Raw genomic sequence first — 18,352 nt, forward strand, 5'->3', positions numbered from 1 at the left:
AGAAATGGTAGTCAGCTCACTAGGTGACAGTACAGGCTCACCTTCCCCATTCTGACCCTGGGCAAAGGGAAAAGTAAACAGGGATCAGCCCAGCTCAGCAGTGGGGTGGGGTGGGTGTTCTGAGGATGCTCCTTACTTTCTCATTGGCGGTCCTGTTTAGGTAGTAATCTCGAGAGGGTAGAAAGAGCCCAGACTGGTCCACCTGCAATGGCAAAGTAAGGGAGTGAGGCCCCCCCATCCAGAAACCTGGACTCTTAGGCAGGGGGGGCCACCCCAGCCTGCCTGTCATAGGGGAGGGGAGTCTGGGCTCAAGAAATGGTCCCCAAGTCCCTCCCCACCCTTCCCAGCCCTGTACCTGGATAACATTGCTGTTGGAACTCTTAGAGTCAGCACTGATGTAGACAGTGAAGAAAGGGGTGGCCCTGTAGGTCCCTGCTACTGCCTTCAGCACCTCCATGAAGTTGTCCTGGTCCCAGGGCCCCGTAACGTTCCAACCACCGATCTGAGTAGAGACCATAGTGGAACCTATGGCACAGGGGTCCCCAGAGCTTTCTGGGGCCATATCCTCTCCCAAGGTTTGTCCTGTGCCCCCTGCCAGAAGCCCACCCAGGGGCCCCACCTTGTCAATGAGGTCTCGCAGTGGCTGGGCTCCCAGCTCCTCAATACGCTCCACCTGCAGGCAGGACAGGTAGAAGCGCTGGGTCTTCCGCTCAGCCTCGCTGCTGGAGTTGAGGGTGGTGTTTTCTGCGGGGCAGAACACAGGTCCGGGGGGCAACTGTGCTAACTCCTGAGAGGGGTCTCGGGCCCTTGCTGGTTCCCTCTCCTTGACTTCTCAAGAGGCAGTCCTCCTCGTGCAGACACAGGAAGACTGTCTGAAACAGCAAAGCATGGCTTCCTCTCCCCTGTCCATGGAGACCCTCAAAGATCTCTAAGCACTACATACTCCCTGGTGCCCAGTGCACCTCAACAGTGCTCCAACCAGAGTGCAGAGAGGAGTCCTTCATTATACTCAGAGGTCTGCCCCATTCACACCCATCTCCACCTCTCAGGAGCCCCCTGCTCTCTGCATCTCTTACCCCAGGGGTGTTTGCAGTCATCCACTTAGTCATTCATTCCTGAACATTACTGAGTACCTACTAAGTGCCAAGCACGGTGCTGGGCAGGAGGCATGTACTCGGCACGGCGCCTCCCTGACAGGCCCACTCACCAAGCAGGTGCTTCAGTATGGCCTGGTTCTGGTCCCAGAGGCTGTTGAAGGTGTTCCAGCGAGAACGCCCATCGGGCAGGGGGTTCCTCCGAATCCAGCCTCCACAGGAGAACTGGTAAAAGTCCTCACAGGGGTTCACTCCACGGTCCAGGGACTCCAGGATTTTTCCAGCCACTCGAATGCAGGCCTCTGTGAGGCAGGTGCTGTGGGATGGGTCTATGGCAGGGGACATGGCGGGGGAGTAGGGGACTGTCAGTCAGTCTGGGAGAGGCAAATGCTTTGGGGGAAGGAGAAAGAAAAGTTGGGGGAGGCTAGCCCCAAGCAGAGAAAATCTTACGGCCCTTCAGCCTCCAGAGACCGCCATAGCTAGGAGGGCTGGTGACAGGTATGGGCCCACCTACCTCTGTGGTACTGGACCCCCAGGGCCACAAAGCAGCCCAGAAGCAGTGCAGTCAGCAGTAGAGAGACACCTGCCAAAACCAGCTCCAGCTGGGTGCGTGAGCTCAAGAAGTGTCTTGTCCTCTTCCGGAATCCCACCTGGGGAACAGGGTGACAGCCAGCTAGCAAGCTGCAGGTGGGGATCTAAGATCACAGAAGTAATCCCAGAGGGTGAAGGCACGGGCAGTTTCCAGAGCCATGGAGCAAAGACGCTAATGGGGTTAACTTCGGGCACAGGGGCAATACCGCAGGCGGAGTTGAGCCCCCGAACCTGTTTTGTGCAACGTCATGGCTTAAAATCGCCTCACCATAGTCCTAGCGCAGAGGCCAGAGATGGAGCGGAGGTGGGGGCAGGTGGGCTTCCAGGCCAGCCCAGAGCTCCTGGGGGTGCCAGGCTTCATGGGAGGGCTGGGGCCTGGTGGGAAAGGGAGAACCCCCTTGCCCACCTCCACGGCGTCCGGGGAGGCCCCGCCCTCTACGGGGGTCTCCGGTGCGTCTTCATCCCGCAGCGTGGCCCGTTTGTACTCCACCATCTGCCAGACAGTCGGGGCGCCAACCGAGGTCAGGCAGAGAGGGCTGCTGGCCCACGACCCTGCCCCGACGGCCCTCTCCCGGCCGGGCCCCTCGTGCCTGCAGCGAGGGCCCCTTCCCGCCTGCTGGGCTCTGCGGCCTGACCCTCCGACCCCCGCCCCCTCCAATCCGCAGCCCCTCTCCGCGAGCCCGACGCCGTCGGCCGCTCGGCCTCACCCCCGCTCCACCGGGCCCTCTGCCCTGAAGCCGGGCCCCCACTCACGTCGCCGCCGCCGCCCAGCTCCTGCAGCGCGACGCTCATGGTGGAGTCGGGGCGTGCGGCACCTCAGGGCTCCCGGCGGCTGGCCTTCGCCCAGGCCGCGGCCTCGGCCCCCGGCCCGGCTCCGGCGCCGCCCGCCATCGCAGCCGCTGCCACAGCCCCTCGCCCGGCGGCTGCTGCCACCTCCGCCGGCCCGAGCCCCCCTCCCCCCGCGGCGCTGCCGGGGGTGGGGGAGACGCGGGGAGGGGAGGAGCGCGCCCGCCGCTCCCCGCCATCCGCCTTGCGCCCGGACCTCGCCCCGGGGGCTCGCGGCCCGCCCTGCTGAGCTGCGTGCGCCCCACCTGCCGCCCCAGCCGGGGCGAGCCGCCCTCCAGAAACGCCGAGACCCCGCTCCTCTTCATGGTCAGCCCCCCATCCCTGCAACACCCTCTTGCAAGCCACCCATAATTTACATTCCTTCGACCCAGGCCCAAACCCTGCTGATATTTTTCGGCCGGGTTCCACAAACTGCAGGCCCTCTCCACCCTCTTTAACACCTTTGAGAAATTATGCTGTCATGAGAAATATCTTCCACTAGCAGTCCGCACAGCCCCTCCTCAGCCCATACACAGACACAGAAGCACACAGAAGTTGACCCACAAGAGCACATAGACCCACAGTTCACAGGCAGGCACCCAGGCCAATGCACAGTGCACACCCACAGGAGACACTCAGAATGTGCACACTACGTACTCACACGCAGTGTGTACAGGCACAAGGCACCCAGAGCCAACACACAAACTACACTGTGGTTCTGTACACACACACAACACACGTGTGCAACACACACACAAAGTGCACGGGCAGCGCTCACACACAGCCCACACTCTGATTCCACTCTTACATGATGCTTCAAGACTGCACTTTTACTCTCCAAGATAATTGTTGTCATCAGATCATCTCGTAAAAGGAGGGTTACAGATGGTGACAAACTGGCAGGGAAAAAAACAACCATCCACAGATATTTAAAGAAAAGACGTGCTAACACTTCTAACTTGAGGAAAGCAAACCATTTTATTTGGGAGGTTTACAAGAAAAAAAAAACACCAGCAATGTTTAACTGAAAGGCAATAGTGTGGCATCTATGCATCTGCCATCTGCCTTCCATATTGTCATTCCTTAATCAGGCCTTGTGGTGTTGCAGTCTGCTGCACAGAAGAGTGCCTAGTGTTTTTTACCATAGTTTTTAAAAAAGTGCCTCATCCTTCTCCCTCCTCCCCAACAGAGTACATGAATTTGACCTGAGAAGGCTTGGAATGGTGGCAAATCCGTAATCTGCTTCTTGATTCTCACCTTGGTTCTCACACATCTTTCTGCAAGTGGTTCTCACATGGAATGCTCTTGTGGCTGAAAAAGGGTGGATGATGAATGGATCAGGCTGAGAAATGTTGGATTGCTTTCTTTGGCATTCTCCACCCCCAAATTGGATGTTCTCAAACAGGAGACAGTACGGTGTCATAGTTAGAATGAAAGACTCTGGATTTAGACTCAATTTCCTCACTTGTAAAATTGAAATAAGAACAGTACCTATTTCAAAGGATGCTCATGAGAATTAAATGAAATGATACTTGTAAAGTGCTTAGGACAGGGTCTGGCACCTAATGGGCACTCAGTGTATTAACTGCTATTATTATTGTTGTTGTTACCAAAATCCTATAGTTAGAAATGAGAATTGTAAGGCTGGAGGAAGCCTGTTCTGTTTCCCAGATGGTAGAGTAGGCAGATGGGTTCTAGGTTTGTCAGAGGTTCCCTGAGCAAGAAGCTGTCACATCCAGCCTTACTAGGGTCTGCAGCAGCAAGGCCTTGAGATATCCACTTGGAATAAGTCTCGGGAGTTGTTCGTGTTCACTCTGATGACAATGTGGCATCATAGCACTTACCTCCTGCCCCTCTCCCCCCAAGCCTGGATGAAGGGAAGCGTGGCAGCAGGCTTGGTCTTGCTCCATGGGAAATCCCACCATGACATGGCCATGTGAGTGTAACCAAAGCTACTGAATAAGGACTTCTTGGCAACAGGTTCCTTAGAAATAGTCCCAGGGCTGCTGCACTGCCATGCTGGAAATAGCAGCTCATACAGCACTTTGTGCCAGCGACTGTTCTAGGTGCTTTACATCTATGTACTCATTTACCCTCATGGCGCTTATGAAGCCATTATACAAATGAAGAAACTGAGACATAGAGAGGCCAAGAGTCACACAGCTAGTAAGTAGCAGAGCTGGGATTCAAACTCAGGCAGTCTGGCTCCTTTCTGGAGAGCAGTTTGGCAATATGAATCAAAACGAGGATATATTTCCTCCCAACATTAGTTGCTAGTCTTCTGCCACATCCTCTCTAGAAGAGTAAGAGGAAACAGTTTTCAAGCCAGACAGACCTGGACTCAAATCTGGGCTCAGTTCTTTATCAGCTGTATGATCTTCATCAAATTACTTGAAACCTCTGACCCTTAATTTCTCTTCATGTGTAAAATGGGAACAATCATCCCTATGTCAGAGAGTTGCTGTGAGAATTAAATGCAGCCACATATGAAAGAGCCTGGTCCCTACTTTTACAGTGGTCTCAGTTTCTCTGGGCTTGGCCTAAATGGACATTTCCTTTCCATGCCTCTTTCATGACCCAAATCATTTATGAGGCTCATAACTCTTCCTGACTACATGTTAGGTATCCTATGTATGAGACTTCAAGTTTCTCTATTCTATAATTCTGTTTTCTTTCCTCTGTGTTTATATCTTTGACTCTGTTTTATTCTCTCATTCTATTATTTTCTCTCTTTTCTGCTCTTCTTTTCCTACAGGAGTAATCTTTTTGTGTGTGTGTGTGAGGAAGATTGGCCCTGAGCTAATATCTGTGCCCATCTTCCTCTATTTTGTACGTGGGATGCCACCGCAGTATGGCTTGATGAGTGGTGTCTCGGTCTGCACCCAGGATTTGAACCTGCAAACCCCGGGGCGCCAAAGCAGAGCACGCGAACTTAACTACTACACCACCAGGGCAGCCCAGGAGTAATCTTTTTTTGGGTCTTTTTTTTCTTTAAATTGATGGTGAATTGAGAGGGAATGGACAATGGTTTATGTGTTAAATTTATGAGGACAATGTAGTCATGAAGATAACAAGAAACATTAATGTCCAGTGTTGACAAAGATGGGGAATATGGGCACTCTTATATGTTGCTGGTGGCTTATAGGTTGATAGAACCTTTTTGGCAATATGAATCAAAAGGTACAAGTGTACACGCTCTTTGACCCAGAAAGTCTAATTCTAGGAAACTGTTCCAGGAAGTAATCATTATTCACAGGACGTTTGTATCATTTAGCTTTTGCTGCATAACAAACCTCCCCAAACCTCATGAATTAAAATAGCAAACATTTATTATTTCTCATGTTCAATGGGTTGATTGGGTGGTTCTTCAGGTCTGGGTCAGCTCAGTAGGAGCTGAATGGTCTAGCTGAATGGCCTCATTTACATGTTTGGGCCTCAGCTGGGAGGACTGGGCCCTGTCTCTATGTGGTCTCTCCTCCAGTAGGCTAGCCCAGGCTTCTTCATATGGTGGTCTCAGGATTCCCAGCAACAAAAAACAGGGCAAGCCCCAGTACATAAACACTTTTCAAGCCTGTGCTTGCATCACATCTACTAATGTCCCTACTGGGCAAAGCAAGTCAGATGGTCAAGCCCAGATTCAGAGATGGAGAAACAGACTCTAATTCTAGATTGGAGGAGCTACAAAAAATTGGGGCCATTTTTTTCCTACAACATTTGTTCATCACAGCACTGTCTCTAACAACAACAACAACAACAACAACAACAAAGAGTAGGGGGAATTCAATGTTCAAGTGTAGAGGACTTGTTGAATAAATCGAACATCCATACAGTGGGATACAATGCAATATTTACAAATGATGGAAAAGAAGAGTTAATGCTCTGGGGAGATGTTCTCCATACAGAGTTAAGTGGGGGAGAAAAAGGGTTACAAAATCTCATTTCTGTGAAGCACAAAATTATAAAAGCATGAGAAAAAAAAAGAGATTGGAAGGACATGCAAAAAATGTTAATATGACTATATCTAATGATGAGATTACTTTTAACTTCTTCTTTATGCTTTCCTGTATAATAATAGCTAACAATTCTATTGTCCAGTACTTACCTAAGCCCTTTAAGTATATTAACTTATTTAATCCTTGCAATGACCCAATAAGATAGATTCTACTAGTATCATTGCCTCTATTTTACAGATGAGGAACCTAAGACAGGGAAACCTAATAACATACTCTAAGTCACATATCAGGTAGGAGGCAGATCCTTGATTTGAATCTAAACTCCATGCTCTTAACTACTATTCTCCTTTCTAAGCCAACTGATTTGTCGGGGGCCTGAGTGTGATGTTTGGTAAGTGGACCGTATCATTGATTTTAAACCTTTTTTTTTAATCATTAAAAACTTTTTATTGCAAATGTAATATACTCCAGAAGTATATAGAACAAAAGATGAAATTCATTCTGCCAGAATCCCAGTACCATCCTCAGAGATAACCATTATTAGCAGTTTGGTATGTATCCTTCCAGATCTTTCTTTTATATGCATTTACACACCTAAACACATAGTATGTGTGTGTGCATATGTAAGTGTGTATGCATATGTGTGTATGTATACTTTTTTCACATATATGAACTCATACTCTACACTTGTTATTTGGTGACATTTTGGCAGGCCTGGGAGAACTTACCACACAGATCTGCCTTATCGTTTTTTGTGAGTTATCAGCCCTGCTAAATAGAATGAGTCCCAGAAATACCCACATGATGTGAGCTTCCTTTGAGTGGACAGGGTGAGAGCCAAGGGCCCCCAGAGAAAGTTTAAGGAAGGAGAAAGATGGTTATGAGAGATGTAGCAAGATGACCCAAAAATATTTGTAACAAGTTGTATTTGTTTCCTAGGACTGCTGTAACAGATTACTACAAACTGGGTGACTTAAGGGCCGGCCCCGTGGCTTGGCGGTTGGGCGCGTGCGCTCCGCTGCTGGCGGCCCGGGTTCGCTCCCAGGCGCGCACCGACGCACCGCTTCTCCGGCCATGCTGAGGCCGCGTCCCACATACAGCAACTAGAGGGATGTGCCGCTATGACGTACAACTATCTACTGGGGCTTTGGGGGGGGAAAATTATAAAAAAAAAAAACAACTGGGTGGCTTAAAACAACAGAAACTTATTCTCTCATAGTTCTGGAGGTGAGAAGCCCCAAATCAAGGTGTTGGCAGGGCCATACTCCCTCCAAAGGCTCTGGGGAAGAATCTTGCCTTGCCTCTTCCAATTTCTTATGGCTCCCAGCAATCCTTGGTGTTCCTTGGCTTGTAGCCGCATCACTCCTATTTCTGCTCCTCACATGGCCTTCTCCCCTGTGTGTATGTGTCTTTGTGCTTCTGTCCTCTTCTTGTAAAGACACCAGTGGTTGGATTTAGGGCCCAACCTGCTCCAGTATGACCTCATCTTAATTTAACTAATTACATCTGCAAAGACCCTATTTCCAAATAAGGTCCCATTCTGAGGTTCCAGGTGGACATGAATTTTAGGGGGAACCCTATTCAAACCACTACACAGGGGCCAGCCCGGTGGTGCAAGCTCCGCTCTGGCACCCGGGGTTCGCGGGTTGGGATCCCGGGCGCACACCCACGCACTGCTTGTCAAGCCATGCTGTGGTGGCGTCCCATATAAAGTGGAGGAAGATGGGCATGGATGTTAGTCCAGGGCCAGTCTTCCTCAGCAAAAAAAGAGGAGGAATGGCAGATGTTAGCACAGGGCTGATCTCCTCACAAAAGGAAAAAAAAAAAAAACCACTACACAGCCCCACAGTTTCCACTTGAGTAAAAGTACCATTAATACTCAATTGTCAAAAAGCATATCATTCTGTTTAGAACATATGCATCAAGTCCACTAGGTTTTGAGGGACTTTGAATTGAGAAATTTCAATGCACTGTCACAAAACTCCAAACTTTATTTCATTTTAGCTGTGAAAATGAATTTTTGTCTTGTGGGCAGGGATGCAGAACATCAGAATTTTAAGTAGAGGATCACAATTTAAAGAACTCCCTCCAAACTTTTACAACGTAGCTGAAACATATATTGCTATATCATTACAATTTTGCACTTAGGTCTTTTGCTTTAATCATGATACAGCATGCACAGCAGGGACAGGAATAAGATTATTTATGAAGGAACTAACCAAATGAATTCCAAGTTAAATTGTTATTCCTCGAATCTCCCTCATTTGGGGAGGCGAAAAGAGAATTGTTTCAATCCCCCACCCAGTGTTCTCATCTCATCCTTGGCAAGAACCCTCATAGCCCCTTTAGTGCTTTTAGTGGGGGGCAGCTCATTACTTCCTGAGACAACTCACCTCAGGACAATTTCATCTACCAAACTGCCCTTAATGTAGGTTCTATCGTCTCTATGCTTCAGACCAGAACATGGAGGCTCAGAGAGGTATGCATATTATACAAATGCATGAGGAAAAGAAAGGAAGGATATATATTGAAAGTTTTGTGTGATTTTTCCATATTTTCCTAAAACATTACAAGTACAAATGAATTAAATTTTAAAACTCTAATCATGGGGCCTTTAGTTCAAGGTCACACAGAAAGTGGCAGAACCAGGATTGAAACCCATTGCTGGACAACCTCCAGTGGGGGTGGAATTTTCTGGACTCTCTCCTAGTGACCCTGAGCTCCAGCCTCTCTTGTTCTTGCAGGTCTCCTGGCTCCTCTCACTCCACTGGGGCCTCCACCTCCAACCTTGGCCCTCATCCCAGAGACAGCAGAGGAGGGCTTGACAGGGATGGGACCCCAGGTCCGGGGCCTTGTGGCTTGCACAGAAGTATCTTCTTGGCACTACCCCCTCCCCCTCAATCCTGGTCCCTGAGGGCAGCCACCGTTGCATTTGCCTCTGTGTCCCTGGGACTAACACTTGGTGGGGAGCTGTTGGAGGAAGGAGACCCAGCACCAGGCAGCCTCACTAGCTGGTTGATTTAGAGGGAAGGAGGTAACGCGCTTCAGGGACAGTGGAGACTCCTCCACCTCAGGTATGGACTGAATGTACGGGATGATTATTACCCTTATTAGCACTGTCGTCACTGTCGCCGAATGTGAGACACCCTCCTCCCCCAAGGCCAGTGATTGCGCCGGAGCCCCTGCGAGCTAGAGAGCGGGTGACGCCGCTGCTGACGGCCAGCCGGGGAGGCGGGGAGGGAGGGAGGGAAGAAGAGGGCGTGTTCCCGTCGGTGCGGCGAGAACTGTCACCTGATCCCCCGCAACGAGAGCGCGGGGCGCCCTCTGTCCCTCCCCCTGTACTTCGCGACACACTCCGGCGCGCGCCGCGTCCTCAGGCGCTCCGGGCTTCCCCGCGTTACCTGCAGCCAGGGCGCCCCCCGCGACGCCGCCATTCATTCCTCTCACACTGCCGGCGAGCGCGGGCCTCCCGAGCCGGGAGAACCGCAGGGCGCGGCGGGCGCTTTGAGCCCGAGTTTCGGCGCCAGCAGCAGGGCTGGGGATGGGGGCCTGTCCTGATGCGGGCGCGTCGGCCCAGTTCCCGAGACCCTTCCGAGGAGAGACCGAGATACAGAGACTCAGGAGATGGAGACACAGTGGCACATACGTACAGGGGCCAAGCATGGAGACAGACACAGAAGGGCACAGACACTTAAAAGACAGGCAGAGACCGTGACACAAAGAGATATGGGGCACAGAGACAGAGATACAGACAAACACAAGGAGAGAGACTGACATATAGATAGGCAGAGACAGAGACACAGAAGGGCAGTCAGAGAAAAACAGACTCCAGATGAACAGTTTAAGACCCGAAGAGCAACCTGATATAAGAGCGCGCCAACGACGGGGACACCACCCACTGCCCTGAGCTATTCCCGCGTCCTAAGGGTTCGCGCGGTCCAGCAAACCTCACTTGGTACCCGACCCTTCCCGCGCCGCATTTCCGGTGTCCCCTCCTTCGAATGCCGGCCCAGACCCACGCCCCAGTTCCCAGTCCCCCTTGCTCGCCTCTCAGAGCCTAGGTGCAAGACTCTCCTCCTGCCCCTCGGGAGCCGAGCTCGCTCCCCTCCCCCCACTCCGTCCCGCCTCTCCCCGCCAGATCCTGCACCCGTTGGCCGGTACCATTCGCCCAGCCGCCACTCCCGACACTGTGCAGGACCCTCCCACTGCCGCTCCCTTCCCTCTCGAGAGCTGGGCGCGCTCCTGTCCGCCACCCCCCCGCCCCGCCTCTCTCCCCTGGCCGGTGCCCGCCCTGCCTTCGCCGCGCCCCGCCCGCCGCGCTCTGCGGCAGTCGGGCGCTCATCGTCATTCCGCTCTCGCCGCCGCCGCCCCCCCGCCCCCCGCGCACCGCCCCCGCCCGGTCCCCGGCGCCGCCGCCGCCGCCGCCACCGCCGCCGCCGCCTGCCCAGCGGCCCGGGAGGCGGAGGCGCGGGGGAGGAGGCCCCGCTTGGCTCCGCAGCCCCGGATGCTGCATGACTTCATCCTTCCGCCGGCTCCCCTGCTGAGCTAGGGCCGGTCCGGCAGCTAGCCCGCCGTCCGCGCCCCGCCGCAGTCCCGCGCCCACCCCGCGCCCGCCATGTCCGAGATCCTGCCCTACAGTGAGGACAAGATGGGCCGCTTCGGCACCGACCCCGAGGGCTCCGATCTCTCCTTTAGCTGCCGCCTGCAGGACACCAACTCGTTCTTCGCGGGCAACCAAGCCAAGCGACCCCCCAAGCTGGGCCAGATCGGCCGAGCCAAGAGAGGTACGCGGCCGGGCCCCGGAGTCGCCGCCTGACCCAGAAACCCTCCACCGGGCGCCCCCCGGCTGCCGTTCCCCGCCAAGCGCCCGCAGCTTTTGCCGCAGACCAGCGCAGCCAGCCGCTCGCCGGCCGGGGTTTGAGGGGGGTCCCCGCTGCAGTATTGTGTTCCCCTCTTCCCCTCTCCCGGGAACGCAGTGCCCCGGATTCGATGCTCGCCACCTTTGGAAGTAGAGCCCTGGCACCCGGGCGAGGGGGAGGGGCCGGCCGGGGCATTTGGGGCTGCTTAGAAGTGGGAACGCGGGGCGACGGGCTGCTTCTTTAGGATCAAACGCTGAGTCGGTGGATGCTACGGAAGAACCTTCGGGTGGGGAGGCACGTCCGATTGGAGAGAGGGCAGAGGGGCCTCGTTGTCCTGGTTGTTTGCGTGGGGAGGGGGTTTTGTTGGTGCTAGGATCGGAAGAGGGGTTCAAGCAGCAAGAGGGTTAGGTTAGAGAAAGGGTTGGACTAGCTGGAGATTCCATCTAGGGGGATCCCATGAGCAAAAGGTTTCTGATCAGCTCGGATGGAGGCGAGCTCAGGCGGCGGGAGGGTTTGGATAGGGAGGTTGAGCGGCTGGAGCCTTTGGAAGAGGGGGCGTTCCTCCACAGGATGGGGAAGGGATCTGTGGGAGCTGGGCTCGGCAGTGGGTTGAGTCGCATAAGTTTGGATGGGGAGGGCACTGTGGCACTGGGGTCCGAGGGGCGTCGCTGGGCCACAGGCAGTAGCTGAGCGGGGCGCGAGGACGCGGGGCCCATTCTCGCCGCCGCCCCCCGAGGCCGCGCGGCTGACGCGCTTTCTCCCTGCGCAGTGGTGATCGAGGATGACCGGATAGACGACGTGCTGAAGGGGATGGGGGAGAAGCCGCCGTCCGGAGTGTAGACGCGCCGGCTCGGGCGGCGGGCTCCGGGCCCAGCCCCGCAGCGGCCAGGAGCGCGAGCCGGCGATGCGGCTGTCGGCGCCCCCCGCCCCGGCCCAGGCGCCCGCGGGCGGGGGCTGCAGGGCCGCGCCGCCTCCAGGTCGGAGTCGCTGCCGCCGCCGCCAGGCACTCCGGAGCTGTCCGCTTCAGCACCACGGCGGCGGCGGTAGCGGCGGCGTGGACCGGCCCGGAGCCCGCCGCTGCGCTCAGGCACTTTAGAACTTCGGGCCGCAGCCCCACCCCGCACACCGGAACGGACAGAGACCCGGGCCCTCAGCCCCCCGCCCGCCCCCTCCTGCACGGCTCCCCTGCCCCGCCCCTCTCCCGCCGGTCTGGTCTGTACACCCGGCTACCTGCCGGGTGTCGGACCGTGCGCGCGGCCAGGGATGTTTGGCTGCGTATTTGCATGTGCTTCCCACCCACCTGAGCCCAGCCTTCCAGGCCGCTCCTCACCTCTACCCCAGTCTGGCGTGACCCCAGCCTCAGCCTCTTTCTAAGGGACTTCCTCAGCACATTTGTATTTTTATATCCGACTCTTTGTTTACTGGCTCCCCTCATGGTTCCCCTCACTGTCTCGGCTACACTCTTCTGCGCCTGGCAGATAGGACGGGTGTTGAGGCTGGGATGGGATAAGCCCCCAACATGGAAACCAATCACATGGCCAGTCTGCCCCCGCCTGACCCCAGGCAGCTCTCTGGCAGACACCTCTCCTCAAGGTACCACCTTCTAAGGGCCCAGGTCTGATTTTACCTTGGACCCCTGAGTCCTGCCGCTGGAAACCTAAACGGGGACTGCTCTGTACCTTTGGATGACACCTGTGGCCCTGGAGATGTTCCCAACCCAGGGGTTTCCTTTGTAAACGTTCCCCCATTCTCACTGTACCAGGAGTGTGTGAATAAACACAGACCTCCCTATGTGTGTGTGGCCGCTGCTTTGGTCTGCTCAGGAGCCAGGCCAAAATGGCTCCAATCCCTTTGGGGGCAGAGGGGAGGGGTGGGCAGGTACTTGGGAATCTCAGGTGCATGTTGCTGCCAGGAAAGGGTTGCCAAGTAAACACAGGCAGGCCAGCCTGGCCTGAGAACATCATTACAATGTAGCCTCCTTGGGTAAATACACAAGCTAAGCAGGATAGGTCACCAGAGTTGGGGCTGCAGCTGGGGTCAGAAGCATAAAGCAATCTAGCTTTGAAGTCTGCAGCCTCCTGTGGAAAAATCCAGGTTGAATGGGGGTCAGTTACAGGCCCTAGGGATGCAGGTCTCTGAGTCTGGCTGGCATGCAGAGGGGTTGTGCTGAGCTTGTCCCAGTGGATGAATCACTGGTGGTTCATTATGGTGGAGGAGGAAGTTGGAGAACCCAGGAGAGATCTGAGGAACCCAAGAAAAAAGCTGGAAACCTGAGATTTGAGATCTAGTTTGACCTAGGCTATACTGTTTCATGTGGGGTTGCTCCCATCAGTTCTATCTTAGGCATGAGGCCCCTGGGATGTGAGCACCTTGGGATGCAACCCTAAGCTCTGAGTCAAGAATTCCAACTACTTGAGGAGCCCAGGGCAGAAAGGCAGAGACGGCTGGAAGACCATGCTTCTGGCCTCACAGCTGAATGGCACTGAGGAAGTCCTCATGATCTGAGTCCTGGAGGAAGCAGGGTGGGCTGGGAGGTCTGGGGGGTGAGAGGATCTGGGCCCCAAGGGCCAGCTGAGCCACACTGAGCTCTTTGCCCTTGTGCATGAGGTAGAGATGGAAGTGGAAACCGCTGCCATAGGTTGCATGCCTCAGGGACCAGCCATAACGGGCTTGGGCGTAGTGTCTGGTCCGAAAGTGGGGGGCAGCAGAGGTCAGTGAGATGAACCGGCCCCCAGGGACCAGCACCCGGCTCACCTGCAAAGCAGACAGAGAAGCCATTGGTGAGAAGTCCATCTCCAGGTTCTCAAAGGTCAGTATTGCCCCAGATGCCCTCCCAGGTCATATACTACATCCAGTAGCTTAGGGCTTTCTATGACAAAAGAGTGAGACTCCTTCTCTGCCTTTGGTCATTCCATGGGGGTAGAGCTATATTCTAGACAGCTAGGAGCATGGGAGTGATGTCAGGGGTAGGGGGCACTGCTTTCCTGCCAACCGCTCACCCTCCCAGTCTGTGTTACCTATCTGGAACTTGGCTGCTACCTCATCCCTATGGCAACCCAGTAGCCAATCATCAGCCTCTGGGAGCCTGGCCACTCCAGCCCTCTATAATCTCCACCCAGCTTAACCCTCCCCTTCCTTCAGGTAACCACAGTCTTGAGGGTGATGCACCACCTACTCCAAATCATGTCTCCTTCTGGCTTCCGAGTTCTTCCAATCTCCTGAAGCCTCAACCCCTCATCCCCACCTCTTGGTCTGCCCTCGTCTCTGGTTGCTCCCTCACCTCACTCAGCACCTGGTCCACAGTGTGGACACCTTCGGAGGACACGGTCCAGGGATCCTGCTCTCCAGCCAACAGGGCATCCAGCGTGCCCTTCTCCAGCACCACGTCGAAGGAGCCACTGGGGAAGCCCAGCGCCCGCACATCCATGATCTCCCAGCGCAGGTTGGGCACATGAGCATAGCGAGCCTGCATCGCAGCCACCACTACTGATGAGTAATCCACACTGGTCACATCAGGGAAGCCCCCAAGGTACAGCTCGTAGCTCAGGGCACTGTTCCCACAGCCTGGGTGGGAAGGGGTGGGTGGCAAAAGGGCTAGGTTAGCTTTTGTTCTCACCTCCCTGATTATCCATCCACTCTCGCCCCAATTCCTCTCAGCCCATACCCTCCCATACTGAGGGAGAAGCAGCATGGTACAGACAAGAGCAGGAGCCTTGCTGTCATACAGACCTGGGCACATATCTTGGCTCTGTCATTCCTAGCTGTGTGGACTAGGGCAGATTGCTTACACACTAGGAACTTGGATTTCCTATTCAGAAAAATGAAGAGAACAATACCTAGCCTACATGCAGGATGTAATACACTAAATTTAAAAACTAAAACAGCTGGAGAGTAGCTGAAGGAGCTCTGAACTTAGGAGTTCAAAGATCTGGGTTCTATCCCTAGTTACACGGCCATGGCAAGTCATTCAACTCTGAGCCTCGGTTTCCTCAAACTCAGAATGCAGATAATATTGGCATCATTAGGACCATAATATTATTATTAGGATAATATTAGTATTATCCTAGACCCTAACCTCTCAGGGAACCTCTGATGACATCAGCCCCGGAAAGACTTCATGTTAGGGGTTATTATCCTACTTGGGTGTCCCAGGCAGAGTTAACAAGTGAAGAGGAAACTAGTTGGGGACACACAGTGGAGCTGATCCCTTATAATTCCTTAATGTATGTATTGAGCACTACATATTGGGTTCTGCTGATGAAGAAGAGTCCCTGCCCTCAAGGAGCTCCTGCTCTGGTGGGAGGACAGATGTATAATCAGGCAATTGCCACATAATGCAATGAGTGTTTCAATAGGGACAGGCTGCAGAAGCACATAGGATGGTCCTATCCCCACTTTAGGTGGGTCAGCCAAGGGTTTCAGGGAAGCTGACAACCAGTCAGAATCTTAAAGAATTGTAACACTCTGGTGGGAAGTGCCTGGAAAGCAGTTCCAAAGAGGGCAGGGTCAGGTGAGAGAAGAGGTGGAGGTTAGAGGAGTGGATGAGGATCCATAGTCAAGACGGCATGGCTTCCTTTGAAGATATGTTGGCCTCTTCCAGGCCCTCTCCTGGTCAGTCTCAGCCTAAGAACAGGGCAGGATGACAGCTCTTGGTGGCTCCACGTGGGGATTCCCAGCTCTTGGGGTGAGATTGCCTTTAATCCTCATTTGCCTCCTAAGAGGATCACAGGATCAGCTGTTGGGATAGCCCTAATCTAGCAGGGCTTGGCACCCAGACAGGGCACTCAGAGACTGCTGGCTGGTCCTCTACTGCCCCTTCTTGTGTGCCTCCTCAGGCCCTGGGGCTCAGGGAGAGTACCATCTCGCCTGGAAAACCCAATGCATCATTCCCCACACTGGAACCACAGCAAGCTCTAGTAGATACACCACACGGGATGGGAGGTGAGGGTGTCTGAACAAGAGGCCCTAACTCAGTTCAGGCTGAAATCCCCCTGGGTTTTCTCACCTACAATCCCTTCACCACCCCACATCTGACCTCATATGCCTGCAGAACTCTGCCCAACTGTGGACAGACCCACATTTTCTTCCTTTGTTCCCCTTGGTACTGGAATGGCATCTTCCAAGAGAACTTTATCAAAGATGAAGGGAGAACAAAACCTGACCACAGGGACAGTCCTGCTTACAAAGCAGTGATTTCTGATCCTGCTGCCTCAGTGACTTAGTGCCTCTTAGTAACTAAGATGGGGCTTGGGAAGGCTACTGCCTCCCTAGGTGGAGCCTTAGGGAAGCAGAGCCCTGGAGAATTGAGCCAGATCCAAGAACCCATTACATGGAAGCCCAGAGCTATGTGGATGCTATCCCAACACCAAGAGACTAAGGTGTAAGCCAGAATACCAATTCATCAATTATTTTTATAACAGGAAAAATAGCCATGATGGGGACTGGACGGTCAATCCTCTCCTCAGTCCCTTCTCTCTCTATAGGAAATACAAATTGAATCCAAATTATGATCAGAAGATTCCTACGGAGCATGGAGTCAAACAAGGAGACAGAATCAGAGACTTATAATGACGGCAAAGCTAGGACAGCGATATGCATTCATCTTCCATGAAAATATTCTAGCCTTGGGGACCAGACTCTCCTCAGGCACGGTACTCTGTTCTCTGAACAGTCCTGGATTAAGTCTCTCTGACTCCCATTTTCAATAATAATAATGATAGCTAACAGTCATTGAACACTGGGTCCTATGCTAAGCACTTGATAAGAATTATCTCAATTTATTTTCAGTAGCTCCATATAGAAGATAACTATTATCACCATTACCATTACCATTTTCCAGATGAGGATACTAAGGCTGCCCAAAGTGGGTAAGGAACTTTCCCAAAGTCACATGGCCAGTGGTAGAGCCAGAATTTGAATACAGGCTTGTCTCACCCCAGAACCAGAGCTCTTAAACCATTATGCTAAACTCTCTCCTAGTTTCCAAGAGGCCCACTCACCTTCAGTAGTGACATTCCATCTTTAGCTGTATCAATATGACCATTAGGCTGTAATTCACAATATAGTCATTTTACTAGTTTCAACAGAGTTCTAGATGCCTCTATGCACATCTGCATGGTACAGCAGGAGAAATAGAAGCTCTGGAGTCAGATGGCATCCTTACCTCACCACTTACTTGCTGCAAGACAGTAGTGGACACTGTCAGTGCTCTGACCAGATCCCCTTGGGGTGTCCCACGGTTTTGGTGTGTTTGCTTCTGACAGTTTGCATCTGTGACTCTTCAGCCTGAAACTATCCTCAGGGAAAATTTGCCTGTGATCACAATCCTGCTTGGCCTCTTCTCCCTCCCTGTTCCCTCACTCTCTTACCAATTTTCCCTGGGAGCACTTCCCTAATAAATGACTGGGACATGAATCTTCATCTTAGGATTTGCTTCTGGTGAAATCAACCTGAGACAAGGACCTAGAGTAGGGGTCACCAAATCCAGCTTGCAACCTGTTTTTGTAAGTAAAATTTTATTGGAACACAGCTATTCTTATTCACTTATGTATTGTCTGTGGCTGCTTTTCCACTAGTTGTGACAGAAACTGTATAGCCCACAAAACCTAAAATATTTACTATTTGGCCATTTTCAGAAAAGGTTTACCGACCTCCACCCTACTGTAAATCTCATAATACTTATCACTAACTTCAAGGGGTTGTCATGAGGATTAAAAAAGTTAGAAAGAGCCCAGCACGTTCCCTAGCACCTAACAGGTGCTCAATTTATGTTTGTTGAGGTGGAATGTGACATAGGGTACTCCCCAAGTTGTTGGGGAGTTCTTAGATCTTGAGATTCCTGCCTGGAAAGTTTTCCTTTTTGATTTTTAGGCTTTTCTCCCCTCTATTCAGGAAAGGATACCTCCCAGTCAAGCAGATTTTAAGGCGGCCCCAATCACCAGCATGGGAATCAGCTGTGGGTTTGTGGAAAATACAGATTCCTGGGAACAAACTTACACTGTCCCTGGAATGAGAATCTCAGGGTGAGGTC

General features: G+C 53.0%; 2 protein-coding genes across 8 annotated transcripts in view; one reads left to right on the forward strand and one right to left on the reverse strand.

Annotated features, from left to right (window-relative positions):
• The window catches only part of ECE2 (endothelin converting enzyme 2), a 35,532-nt gene that overhangs the window by 15,698 nt on the left and 1,482 nt on the right, over positions 1-18,352 (reverse strand). For 3 of the 7 annotated variants that reach the window (XM_087439919.1, XM_004424641.2, XM_014783136.2), the window contains exons 1-7: positions 2,439-2,494; positions 1,954-2,178; positions 1,609-1,744; positions 1,208-1,423; positions 620-744; positions 356-502; positions 137-202 (exon numbers count right to left, since the gene is read on the reverse strand). In XM_087439919.1, the coding sequence (XP_087296045.1) occupies positions 137-202; positions 356-502; positions 620-744; positions 1,208-1,423; positions 1,609-1,744; positions 1,954-2,178; positions 2,439-2,477 (954 nt within the window). In that variant the 5' untranslated portion in view covers positions 2,478-2,494. Of the gene's footprint in view, positions 1-136; positions 203-355; positions 503-619; positions 745-1,207; positions 1,424-1,608; positions 1,745-1,953; positions 2,179-2,438; positions 2,495-12,519; positions 14,077-14,602; positions 14,887-18,352 lie in introns of those variants that run through there. The other 4 variants (XM_004424642.2, XM_014783138.2, XM_004424639.3 and 1 more) reach the window with 3 other exon arrangements.
• On the forward strand, positions 10,836-13,115 carry CAMK2N2 (calcium/calmodulin dependent protein kinase II inhibitor 2). Its single transcript, XM_004424662.3, has 2 exons — positions 10,836-11,247; positions 12,092-13,115. Exons 1-2 carry the CDS (start codon positions 11,079-11,081, stop codon positions 12,160-12,162), a joined length of 240 nt encoding a protein of 79 aa, XP_004424719.1. The 5' UTR covers positions 10,836-11,078; the 3' UTR covers positions 12,163-13,115.

The sequence above is a fragment of the Ceratotherium simum genome, chromosome 15, assembly GCF_057802395.1.
Source record: "Ceratotherium simum simum isolate JZ-2026a chromosome 15, ASM5780239v1, whole genome shotgun sequence".
NCBI lineage: Eukaryota > Metazoa > Chordata > Mammalia > Perissodactyla > Rhinocerotidae > Ceratotherium > Ceratotherium simum.